General features: G+C 53.6%; 1 protein-coding gene across 1 annotated transcript in view; it reads left to right on the forward strand.

Annotated features, from left to right (window-relative positions):
- PLXNA2 (plexin A2) overlaps positions 1-12,591 on the forward strand; it is a 263,224-nt gene that overhangs the window by 205,621 nt on the left and 45,012 nt on the right. The window contains exons 16-19 of the mRNA XM_090026679.1: positions 2,403-2,570; positions 4,297-4,390; positions 10,736-10,975; positions 11,396-11,539. Of these exons, the coding sequence (XP_089882805.1) occupies positions 2,403-2,570; positions 4,297-4,390; positions 10,736-10,975; positions 11,396-11,539 (646 nt within the window). The remainder of the gene's footprint in view (positions 1-2,402; positions 2,571-4,296; positions 4,391-10,735; positions 10,976-11,395; positions 11,540-12,591) is intronic.

The raw sequence follows: 12,591 nt of genomic DNA on the forward strand, positions 1-12,591 counted from the left end.
CCAGAGGCACTTAGGACACGGTGAAAAGAGGCATTTTCCTCCTCTGTGGCCTCGAACACAAGCCATAAAACCAGATAGGCACAGGATGCACTAGGGAGACTAACAAGATGACTGTGTATCGGCAGCGTCCGCTCCCTTCTACCCTCAGAACAGATAAAAGAGCCTCCATGTCCCTATTTTATTTTATTTTGTTCTTGAACTGGGAAGCAGTGGATTAGGAACAACGGGTTGTGAAGCAGGAAAGATTTAACGCCCTACCAGCGTAGCTCCCGTTTCTGTCCCCAGAACAAACAAGAAGGCAAATGGAGAAAAAGAAGGTGATTATCCTGCATCCTGGCTGCAAGTGATTCCCTTCTCTAGGTCTTCCAGGCTCTGGAGGAATGCCTCCAAGCCTGACAAGGACAGGGTCAGAGTGGGGGTCAGGCCCCTGACAAGGGGTGACATTGGGGGAAGCATGTCTGTATTCTCGTTTCCTCCTCTACCCAAGTTGAAGGGACAGATTGTGTCCTCAAAGGCGCAGCTGCCCCCGAAAGTGCTGTTGGCTCCAGTGGGAGTAGCGTGCGCGCGTTCTGCAGGTAGGGCACCATCTGCGGGTGGCCTGAGTGTTATCCCTAAAATACATGGCGATATTCAGGCAAATTGCAGAGACCTAGAACCATGCTGAAGTCTCTGCAGGTTCTCCCTGAGCCAGACAAGTAGTCACTCCAAGCGAGCGGCGGTGTGCCGACAACACGGTCTTTTCGTTCGGGGTCACATCGTGCTCTTCATTTTGCTTGGTCTGTTTGGAGGTGATGAATGTCGATTGTACTGAGAGGCAGAGGGGCTGCTGGATTAGATGGAGCAGTTTCTAACGAGATTCACTCTAATTACAGCTTCCCTCATTTCCCATCTCTGCTTGGAGAAGTGGGTAGATTCACCATGACGACATAATAATAGCACAGAACGCTAATTAACTGATCACAGGGAGCGCGGAGCGACTCTGCCAGCAGTGATGCATCACTCTGCATCTCACGCAAGAGCTAAGCAGGCCCCGATGAAGGCTGATCCTTGCAAACCAGGGTGCCCACACCAATGCGAGGCCCGTGGGCCAGGGTTGTGAGTGGGTTCCTCAGTGGGAAGGCAGCAAGCTCCTTCTGAACACAGCTGCCTGTGGGAATATTCAGTTCAACAACTGCAAAAAGAGTTGAGGCAGGCGGTGACAAGAGGAGGCCTTTTGTGGAGTCAGATGGCAGCAGCGAGGGCTGGCAGAGAACTGCCGCTCTCATCCAGCCTCCCCCTGGCCACCTGTGCACCCCCTCCCACCCTGCAAGAAGGCACATCCTTTATTCAGTTGCATAAAGCTGGAGCAGCAGAGCAGGGAGGGGAAAGGGAAGGGGAACAGGAGGCAAGAACAGCATGCATCGTGCTGACTGCCCAGTCCTCTGCTCCCTCCAGGTGAGGGGCAGAGCCAGGGCAACTCAGCCCAAGATAGCCAGAGCCCACTGTGGCTGCACAGAGGACTTGGTTTTGGGGGCTCTTCGACCAGCACCGTTAACGTGCACACCAAGGACGCTGCTTCTGAACTGCACAGGCATGAGCCAAGGCACAGAGATGCCATGGTTTTGCTCAGCGTCCTAGTGTGGGAGCTGAGGAAAGACCCCAGGCATCCTGCCTCTCATCCTTTCTCTAACGACTGGCTGGTCCCTTTGGGTTTCTGCAGACACGTTGCTAACCTGCCCGTGTAGCTGTTCTCCGGGGCACCGAGGGAAAGCAGATGGTCTGTTGTGTCCAGCCACCAGGCATGGAGTCCCGAGGTTCATTCCCAGTCCCCCAAGGGAGACGGGGAAACAAAGCTGCAGAGAGAGGGGAGGACATTGTTCCAGTCCCGCCGGGTCCTTCCCAGGTTGAGACTGGCGGCTGTTCGAGGTCCGTTATGCTGATCTCAAGGACCTCAGTGTGCTGGGAGAGCGGGGGAAAGATGCTGGCTTCTGAATGAGTACATACACCCCACTTGGAAAAGAGCCATCTGCTTTCACACAGCCAGCAGCAGGCGGCAGGGTCACAGGGGGACATGGGGGGCTGCAGCTTGGTGCAGGGCATCCGTGTTTCTCTGTGGCCCCCACGTGAGCAAGAGCTAGGGGCTAAGGAGGGTTGTTCCTTCTCTGTGGTGTAAATGAACCCTCTGAGGCAGGTGCACCCACCTCAACTTGCCAGGAAGGCACAGGATTCACTCTTTGTCCTAAATAACTGCACGCATTGCTGCTGTGCCGTTCGACGGCTGTCTTATCCCAGCTGAGAGGTGGCTGTGCTTTGGTGCTGTAAGTTATTGCGCTGGATGTCCCTCCTCCAGGATCCAGGTAGCAGAGCCCTCGCATGGCCTGGCTGCCGGGGTGTAAAGCCTGCCCTGTTTCTCTCTCTTCCAGGAGGTCCGTGAACGAGATCGTGTGCGTCTCTGCCCCATCAGCGCACGGCCTGGGTCCCGTCCATGTCTCGGTGAGCGTGGACCGGGCCCAGCTGGAGAGCAGGCTGCAGTTTGAGTACATCGATGACCCCAAGGTGCAGCGCATCGAACCCGAGTGGAGCATAGCCAGGTAACCAGAGAGGGGCAGGGGGGTTGCAGTTTTGTGGCAGTCAGTTATAGCCTGCTCCCCCCCACACAGACACACACAAGCATGGCTCACAGCTCAGAAGCACAAAGCTCACCCCCCAGAAAAGAGGGGGATACTGTGGGTGTTTGTTGTAATTCTCCTCGCGTGCTTGGTCAACATCCAGCCTGAGCGTGTTGGGTGCAGGTACTGAAGATATTGCTGTCTAAGGTTTCATCCTGCTGGGGTCGAGTACCCGCCCTCATGGAAGCTGCTGAAACTTAGCAATACCCAGTTGCTTGCAGGGGCAGGCCTGGGAGGAAGAATGAAGGGCAGAGGCTTTTTGCTCATCCTGAGTCTCTATAAGGTGGTTGCAGAAACTCAGAAATGCCCACCACCATCACCACCGAGTCCCCAGTCTGCTCTCTCAGGTTACTCTGAGTTAGGACAAAAGAAAAGCCGTGGCGAGTGGCATGTCTCCCGCTCGGGGTCCTGCATCTGCCATTCCCGGGCACCAACAACATTCAGATTTCCCATGATGGAAGGTCAGGTCTGGCATTATTAAACCCATTTTAATTACCAGAGCAATTACAGCAGTGGCAATCTGCAGAGAGCTTCCAGGACAGCAAATAAAGCCCCGAGATCACTTCCATCTGCTGAAGAAGTACACAATTGCTCATTAAAGGCTCCTTCTTGTAGCTGTGGAGAGTCTGGAAGAAAACAAGAAGCAGCAGCAAGCAAGAAATGAAAAGCCGGCGCTAATCAGAGTGCTCTGTTTATCCAAGATTCGCTGCTCGGGACGGGGCGGCAGGCACGACCGCAGCACGCTACCGCGGCGTGTGTTAGAGGCCGTGGATCACATTCGTCCTGCGTTTAAGTCCTTTGTCTCCAGTGAAGGTGCACAAGGAGTGAAACAGGGCCACGGATTTCACATTACGTTATTAGATGGAAATACGTCTCTCCTCCGCAAAGCCAGGCGTGAAGGAAAGCCTGGATTCAAGGTCACCCGAATTTCTGAGTGGGATTAAGCTGGAGGGCTCATCTGAACTGCTGGTCCTGATGCTGAAAGAGGCATCGCTGACCCCAGCTGCGCAGAGCAGGTTCTCACCTGCAGCCAAGACATGGCAGGAAATCCCGGGGACGGGCAGACGATGGGCTCCATGTTCCAGCCGGGATTGCTGCATTCTCGCTGGCTGCAACTGGCCATGTTATTCTCCATCCCCCTCCACCCCAAACCAGGCAGCAGCAAATTGTGCCCCTGCTGTGTCACGTCACGCCCCAGAGGTGGCAGGGACTTGAAAGCGGGTGAAAGGAGATTTCTTTCACTGCGCACGCTCCTCACAGCACAGCAGCCTCTTCCTTACAAGAGTCCCTCACTCAAGCCTGAAACGCGGCAACTAATTAATCGTTCCCATTTATTTAGTCCTGGCCTTTCATTCTTTTTTCATCCTGCTCTTGCTTATGCTGAGCCTCAAAACGCTGCCACGTGGGGGGTGACACTCCACCAGGGGTACAGTTGAGACCAGAAAATCCAATTAACTTGTGCGACTGCAGTCCCCGGGGACTCGGTGACAGTATATTAATCCACGGTGTCACCTAGTTCCTGTAGAGTCGGCAGAAAACATCTTTGTGAGATCAACAAGCATATGGATTGCGGGAGCACAGTTGCTATGTATTGCCACAGGTCCCCCTGCTAAACCTCATTAATCTGGTGTCTGCTTATTCTCTACAGTGGACACACGCCTCTGACAGTCACGGGGTCCAATCTGGATGTGATTCAGGAGCCCAGGATCCGTGTGAAATACAACGGCAAGGAATCTGTCAATGTAAGTAGCAGCTGTCATCAAAGTACAGCTGCTTTACCCCTCTCGCACTAGGTTGTCCCACCATTGCCTACTGCTAGCTGTTGCAGTGAGTGTAGCTTTAGCATGGCTTTGCAGCGTAGCGGGCGCATTCGACCCAACCAAAACCAGCACGGCCAGCAGCACGGCAGGTGTCGTGTACCTGGCGTAGTTCATACCTTCAGTGGCACAACTTTTGCACTACACCTGGAGGCAGCTGGGAAGTCTAGAGCTGCTGGTACATCCAATCTAGACATGCCTGGAGCAGGCAGTCCATACAGACGTGCTCGCCGGCCATACCTCTTACGTTTAGCAGCGCTGCAGCTGCTTTTATCTGGACATAACTGGACTCACCATCAACAAAATTATATAGATGTGGTATTAAGCTGTATAGACAGAAGCTATATAGGCCTGGAATAGAATAGTAGAAAAGTTGGGTTGGAAGGGACCTCTTGAAGTCACCGAGTCCAACCTCCAGTGATAAACAGCTGTTTCTGTAAAGGACTCACTGCTGTGCCCAGAGAGGCTGCCAGAGCTGCATGTTTCCATTTGTTTTCAGCTTTTTAAAATTCCCCTAAGAACACTGTCCCCCTCTCCATCAGTCAGATCCACATGCCGTTTCTGAGGAGCACTTTGTGCCTGGACGGCGCTGTGTAAGTGCCACGTAACAGGAACTGTAATGACTAACCAGCCCGTCTCCTTTTCATCAGACTAAACAAATGTCGGAGTAGGAAGCCTATTTAAATGGAAGCACCTCAAACCCACAAAAGTCTCCTGGGGGTTTCAGCTTCGCCCATCCATCACCGTCCCAGCTGATTTGCTCGCTTGTTTTGATTAACTGGATTTCTAAGAAGTGTCGTGGTCCTGGGCCAAGTCAGTGAACACCGGGAGATTTGGGTTGGTTTGCGCAGGGAAGGCAGACATGCCAAAGATAGGCATTACAACGTGCAAGTGCTGACAGCCCTTATCTCAGCACTGCTGTGGTGAAGTGGGTGGACAGAGCAGGCTGTTAATTGAGATGGCTTGCTCTGGGGGCTGCTTCACTCTCCAGCCATTGTTGCATCTGCCAGCTGGTGCCCCCGTGTGCTGGTGCTGACTTGCCCCTTTTGCTGACTTCCCATCGGGGTCCTGGCCAGACGAATGCCAGCGCGTCCTGCATGCGTGCTGTAGCCGGAGACCCAAGCACAGACCTCATGGCCTGTAGACCCAGCTCCAGTGAAGAGGGGGTTCCCTGCCAGGGCCTGGCCTTGATCTTTGTGCCCGGCTGCTTGCTCCCTAGCAGAGGGCCTGAGAGTTTTGCAGCCGGCGCCCCGGCTGCTGAATGCACATGGAGCATTGTCGGTGAAAGCCCTGAGAAGCTGTTAGCATGACCGGCCGTGGAGCCCGTAGCGAGGGGAAGCAGCAGGGAGCCGGGGAGCACGGAGACATATGGTGCTTGTGCCTTTGTGAGACCTGGCTATATATCATTGAAAACGCACAAAACCCGACAGCAGCCTCAGGGGTGTGGACCGTACAGGGCCGGCGTGACAGGGAGACAATGCAAAGTGAGTTCCTCAGTGACCCCGGGGCTGCCCTGCCTGCCAGGAAGTCAGCCCGGTTCCCAAAGCTTTGACATCGTAACCACCCCCTAGGCCTGGCAACTCGTTTGTCTTGTTGCAATCACGCTGGTTTTCCCTGCTCTGGGGATCCCCATCCCACCGCCTGCCACAGAGCCCTTCTTCCTCCCAGCATGTCCTGTGCACCCACAGAGCGGGCTGCAGGGGCGTCCCAGCCCCATCCCGAGGCATGTTTCCATGGAGAAGCTGAATGGATGCAGGCCCCCGTCATGCCCAGCTGCTCTGCCATCTCTTTTTTGCCCAGCTCCTTCTGTGCCGGTCCACGCCGAGGCAATGAGAAACGGCTAGTGCGGAAGCCATTATATTTTAATAGTCTCTCTCTATCTGTCTCTCCATAAATAACGCTTGCATCGCAGCAGCTCTGGGCTTGGTAATCATGGACAGGGCTGGGGAGGCGTGAGAAAAGCTTTCAAGGCACTTGGCCGTCTCGCCGCCAGGATCTCAGTGCGAGATGAGTTGAGCCGTGGCCTCCCTGCTAGAAAGCTGCACCCGCCGCAAGAAGGGAGAGTTTGCATCCAGATGCGTGGGGTGGTTCGGGGGGAAAAGCTGCGGGGAACAGAGGAGCCGGAGCTGCACCATGCACGTGACACCCCGCCAGGTTTGCAACAGCAAATGGGCCTCTTGGGTGTTTGCTTAATAAGCCTTGAAGGTGTTTCGGATCCTGGGCTGTTTCTGGGACTGTAATGAGCATGCAGCAATAGTGGGTCTCTGCACGCACCCACTCCCAGGCTCTCCGGACCCCTCTCCTGCAGCATGACCTGGGACGCCCTTGCCCTTGCCGGGCGGCGGGGCCTTCTGTGCAGCTGGGATCCGGCCGACAAGCGCGGAGGAAATGGGTTTTGCGCCTGTTCCCCACCCCGGGTTGCAGCTCTCCGAGGGCGAGCGTGCAGGGGCCTCCTCATATTCCACTGCCGCCTGGCACTGCTTTTATGCCTCTCCCCTAATTAGCTCTAGCTGAGCCCTTTATTTAAACCATTTGTCCCACACTTCGTAAACTGCCAGGGAAAGTTAAGAAGCCAATAAACAGAGCTGTGATATTGTGTGGGTTTGGGGTTTTTTTTTACATTGGGCTCAGACTGTAAATTGCATTCTCCTCTGACTGAGTCATCGGAGGAGCTGGCGGGATCCCCAGGCTGCAGCCCAGGCACCGAGTGCAGCACGTTACTCCTCAGCAAACCCTTCTGCAGTCCCTGCTTTGCCCTGGAAAGTGCTTGGGGAAGCAGGCTGGGGTCTCGCCAAGCCGCCGTCAGAGACCAGATGGACTTGAGTTTTTGATCCCAAGAACTTGAAAGAGGAAGCTTTTGTCTTTGTCCACAACGTTCTAGTCCCAGCCCAGTGATGTTTGTGGTGCCTCAGTGTGCTTACCTGTAAAATGGGGAGATGTGCTGGCTGCAAAGTGCACGGAGCAGTTGGCTGGAAGGTGCCCAGGATTGTGCACACATGCTGGGTAGCAGCAGGTTCACGGGTAGTGGAGCGTGTGGACAGCTGGCAGGAGCGTGCAGCCATGCATCTGTCATGCATGCGTGGCATTTGGCAGCGATGTTCCCAGCGGACAGCACAGCTGTGCTCTGTGCTGGGCAAGGCGCTGCACCCTACCTGCAGCCCTGCTGCCATGCATGGGGACAGGCTGTTAACTCTGGATGTGACTTTTATCTCCTCCCATTTTATCTGTTGGCGCCCTCGTGCATTCGGGTGTTTTACGAGCTCCAATGTTGTTGTTTTGCGAGGCGCCCAGAATGCCATAAAAAATCCAATTTCTTATTATTATTTAGTGACTTTCAAGAGTCGTCGTGCAAGGAAACAGCTTCACTTTCATACGGACACAAAGTGACTTTGTAGACCTGAGCAGCACCAGGAGCGCTCGGCTCGGAGCCGGTAGAGCTTGTGCGGCAGGCCTGTCTCGTGCTGGAAGGATGGGCCCACGCTGCTGAGATATCCCTCAAATAAGGCATCTTCACTGTGAGCCTGGAACGTAGCTGTCTAATGTGGTCCAGGTGGGGCCAGCCGAGACAGCAATGGGCTACGCTCTGGTGGAAGCATTAGCAGAGAACATAACTCCTAGCTTTCTGCACCCATCTCCAACCAGGCCAACATGTTGTTGCACTCTCCAGGCCCTTATCTACCTGGTCCTTACGTCGCTGCCTCCTCTTGGAGTCATTAATGAGCTTTACCCCCTCCAGAGCCCTGTGGGAGAGATGGGCATCTCCTCCCCAGGCTACCGAAAGGGGGTTGAAGCCCAGAGAAAGCAGAGCAGTTTGTGTGCAGGCTCACACAGGAAGCCCGTGGCAGCCCCGAAAGCTGAGCACAAGCCTGGTCCAGGCTCAGCGCCTCCACTTTGCCACAGAAGGGATGTTTGCATACCTCTCGCACCCAGCAGCTGAGCAGAAGTGAACCCCTGCTTGGCCAGGCACCAGGTCACGTCCCCACGCTCTGCAATGAGATGCGTGCTTCTCGCATTCGTTACCCAGCTGAACGAACCCAAGGGAGCTGTTTCCACCACGTGCAAAAAACTGCCTCTGGAAACGGCAACTTGCTCGACTGCCATGCTTTCCTCTTCCCCTCAGGGCTTCAGCTCTGGGCTTTTTTTCACACCTCATTTTATGATTATTACAAAAATGATTCTTAATGCCCAAATGTGCGCAGAGTTAAATCTCCCTGGTGTGGAGAGAGGCCAAATTAAAGGTCTCCTGCTGTTCTACAGGCCGTGGTTCCTAATAAATCAGCAGAAAGTGCCTGCCCTGCCCGCCCAACAAGCCCTTGCTCCAGGGCACGGGGGAGTTGTGGCGTGGGGCCCAGCAGCCTTCGATTTACTCAGAATCCTTCGTTACCAGGGGAGCCCTCCTCTTTCCCACTGGTATTAGAAAATTGTCTCTAATCACCAATTTGTAGGCAAGGCCAGGTATTAATTACAGGTCTGGCTCAAAGGCATGTTTGGCAGAGGCAATGCAACAGGCAAGAAAAAAAGGACTCGGCAAGCTGGTTTGCTGTCTGGAGCTCCCTCCAGCGCGACTCCGGGCCTTGAGCTGGGTTTTGGCAGGGTGGGGGCATAGCTTCTCCCCATGTGGGACTGCAGTGATTCAAGTCTGAGCTCCTTGTTCTGGCCACATACCAGCGTAGTGGACTCTGTAGGGAGAGGTCAAGGCAGCAGGATACAGCTGCCCTAGTAGCCGGGTCACCAGGATTAATCCTCCCACCACTTGTGAAGATGGCGCCAGCAGCTGTCATCATCCCAGAGGACCAGAGCCCTGGCGTCATACCTCTCCTGGCGGATCACGCGTCCTGTCGCTCACCTGACTGCAACCCCGGTAATTCAGCACTGATCTGGAGGGGAGAAAGCAGCGTCCCTCCTATCCACCTGGGCAATGCTTTCTGATCCAGTGCTGACCGGGCTGTGGAGGATGTGTTGTCGAACAGAATCACATCTTAATGTGCTGATCTCACGTTTTGCAAGGTACCCGAGTACAGTCGCTGCTTCAGCATGCTCGTTCCAAAGTCCCATAGGGATTTCATCGCATTAAGGGTTGTTTTGGTTTTGTTTTTTATTCCAAACAGTGTGCGCTTCTGAAAATGCTGACAGTCTCTTCCCTCTGTTGTCTGTGTGTGTGTGTGTGTGTGTGCGTGTGTGCGCGCGCGCGTGCGTGCACGTTCCTGGACTAAACTGCAAATAAAAATTAAATTCTATAAGCATCACTGGCTCCTTGGCCAATTTTTTCTAGGGCAAGCCCGTTCTTCCACCCACCCGCTGCACATTAACCCTGACTCGTGCCAGTATTGGCTCCTGTGTCCTTTGCCCTGAGTGGCCCTTTCACCCCTAATAGGTTGTTGCCTACAAAAACGCAGGCCTCCCTTAATCAGTTAGTCTTTAAGGGGCATCCTGCCCTGCCTTCTGCCCTCAGTACCTAACTCACTGCTTTGTAACACGACTTAGAGATACCTGGGGTATCAGAGGCTCGGTGTGAAGTCAAATTGTACTTGCCAAGTTAGAGAAAGAGAAATAAGGTGGAGCGGCATGGCTGCAATCCTTTGCACAGCTGCTCACTGCCCACGGGTACTCATGCTTTTAAAAATAATGGCTGGAGCCCGTTCAGATCAGCACGGTATCAAGCAAGGGGGCTGTTGACAGGAGCTTCCTCTTGCAACTCCTGGCTTGTGAACTCAGGGGAAGGGTGGGGGGCCAGAGTGTCACTGGCCATGATTTGGTTTGCTAGTGCTTTCACATTATTGCAAATGGGTTCAGACACTGTCACCTCTCCCAGTGACCGTGCTTTTACCTTCATGTTCACAAGACCCTCCAACCACATGTCTCAGCCCTGCCCTGGAGACGACAGCTCTAGCCTGAGAGGAGAGCTCACCTCTGCGACTATAGCGGGAGCTTTAATGCCAGGGGTAGCTGTCACCCTAAAAAGTAGGACTGTGCCTTGTTCAGACAGCAGCCAGGTGTGTCTGGCCTCGCTGACCTGTTGGGCCAGGCTGAGCTTGGGACTTTAAATCTCTAGATGTAACAGGCACAGTTTCAGCTATGATGTCTGTAAGGGTATTACACCGGGATTAGTAGCCGTCCCGCTGACCAGGTCTGAAGGAGTCGGATTCCACAGTTTTCAGTGAATTTGCCCATTGGTGTTGTGTATGCAAGGCTGGGCAAAGACCAGCCATGGGAGGGATCTCTTACTCACAGTGTTCATCTCCCCCTCCTCTTCCCTTCTTGCATTTCCAGATCTGCAGGGTCATGAACACAACCATGCTGACCTGCCTGGCTCCCTCCCTCACCCCTGAGTACCGCCCTGGCTTGGATGCCGTCGAGCGGCCAGACGAGTTTGGCTTCATCTTTAACAACGTGCAGTCCCTGCTCATCTATAACGACACTAAGTTCATTTACTACCCAAACCCCACTTTTGAGCTGCTGAGCCCCACAGGGGTGCTGGACCAGAAGCCAGGGTCTCCCATCATCCTGAAGGTAAGGACACCCGAGACATCCATTTCAGCCCTTTGTGCAGCCCAGCTGGTCTCCCTGTGAGCCCTAGTCCTAGGAAGGAGTGAAGTCTAAAACCCTCGACTGCTATAATTCAGCACTATGTCCAGAAAGCTTTTAGGTGTAGATGAGAGCTGAAGTGCAACAGGCAGAGGTGCTGTAGGACTCGGAGAGCCTTATGCCCTTCTCTCGCCCTCTTTGAGATCTAGGAAGCACGGTGTGATGTCCATGATACAGGAATATTGCACCCACTGGCTAGAGAAGGCAGGGGAAGATGGAAAGGGGCAACATATAGGCCTCTGTTTCCAACTACGTGCACGCTTCAACTAGGAATTAAAGAGTAGATGAGTTCTGGCCAACAAATATGTGATGTCTTCATGCAGCCATCTTTCCCTTTGTCTCCAGGGCAAAAATCTGTGCCCGCCAGCTCCCGGCGGAGCAAAGCTGAACTACACCGTCCTAATTGGAGACACCCCTTGCGCCGTCACCGTGTCTGAGACACAGCTGCTGTGCGAGCCTCCGACCCTCACGGGCCAGCATAAAGTTATGGTAGGTCAGAAACCAGCCTGCACCTGTCTGTCTGTCTGTCTACCCTCTCTTCCTTGCTGTTTCCTCCAAGGCAGCACCTAAGTGCTGTTTTTGCCACCGTTGTCAAGCCTCAGACAGGATTTTAGCCCTTCACGGCTGTTTAATTGGAAGTGAAAAGCATAGCATGTCGTGGAAAGAAGGGAATTCCCGTCCTGTCCCTGGAGACCCCCTCCTGCTGCCAGGGCAGGTTTCTAGAGAAGCTGGGAAGCTGGGGGATTTCTGCCAGCGGGGCCCCAGCATCGGCTGCCCCGTTTCTGACCGTGCTAATACACGGGAAACGGACCGTCACCCGCAGCGCTCCCAGCCGCGAGGTCAGCAAGGGTTTCTGCCGCTGCATACAGTGCGGTGATATTGGGACTTCAAGGGATTTTTGCATTTTCCTGAAGCATCAGGAGTTGGCTGCTTCTGAATGGTGGGTTTGATTGGATAACAGCGTGATCCAGGATGCAATTCTTGTGCTTTCATTCGCTTCACTTGTAGGCAATGTTATCCCTCTCCGGTGTAGTCAGAGACGAAGTGGGCAGCTGCTAACGTACCAGGGTAACGCTCAAATGAGGCCCTTAATTGCGATTTATGTTTCTTCAAGTTCAGCAACCAAAATATATTTGAATTATCACCACAGGATGGGTACTAAGCAGCCCCAAAGACAGCTGTTTACATCTGAGGTCTTCCATGTTCAAGAAAACCCTGTCCTATCATTAGCCTCCAGCCTGCTTATTCCCCAACTTTCACATATATTCTCTCTTCCCTTCCCCTTCCTTTCCCTCTCTTTTCCAACCCTTCTTTCTTAGTTTTCCTTTACTTCCTTTGTCCAAGAAATTGTCAGTGTGTCTCTAATGTCCATAGTTTACAAAAGGGAGTTGAAAGCCTGTGAAATGAAAGTGAAATGGAGCCATCAGATAATAAGAACAAAGCTTCAGATAGTGAAGGACTGACGTATTTATCATGACTTGAAGCCATCTCTGTGTTTCAAATAGGCTGTGCCCTTTCTTTTCTTTTTTATTTTTGAACAC

The sequence above is a fragment of the Crocodylus siamensis genome, chromosome 13, assembly GCF_052110815.1.
Source record: "Crocodylus siamensis isolate JL-2025a chromosome 13, ASM5211081v1, whole genome shotgun sequence".
Lineage (NCBI taxonomy): Eukaryota > Metazoa > Chordata > Crocodylia > Crocodylidae > Crocodylus > Crocodylus siamensis.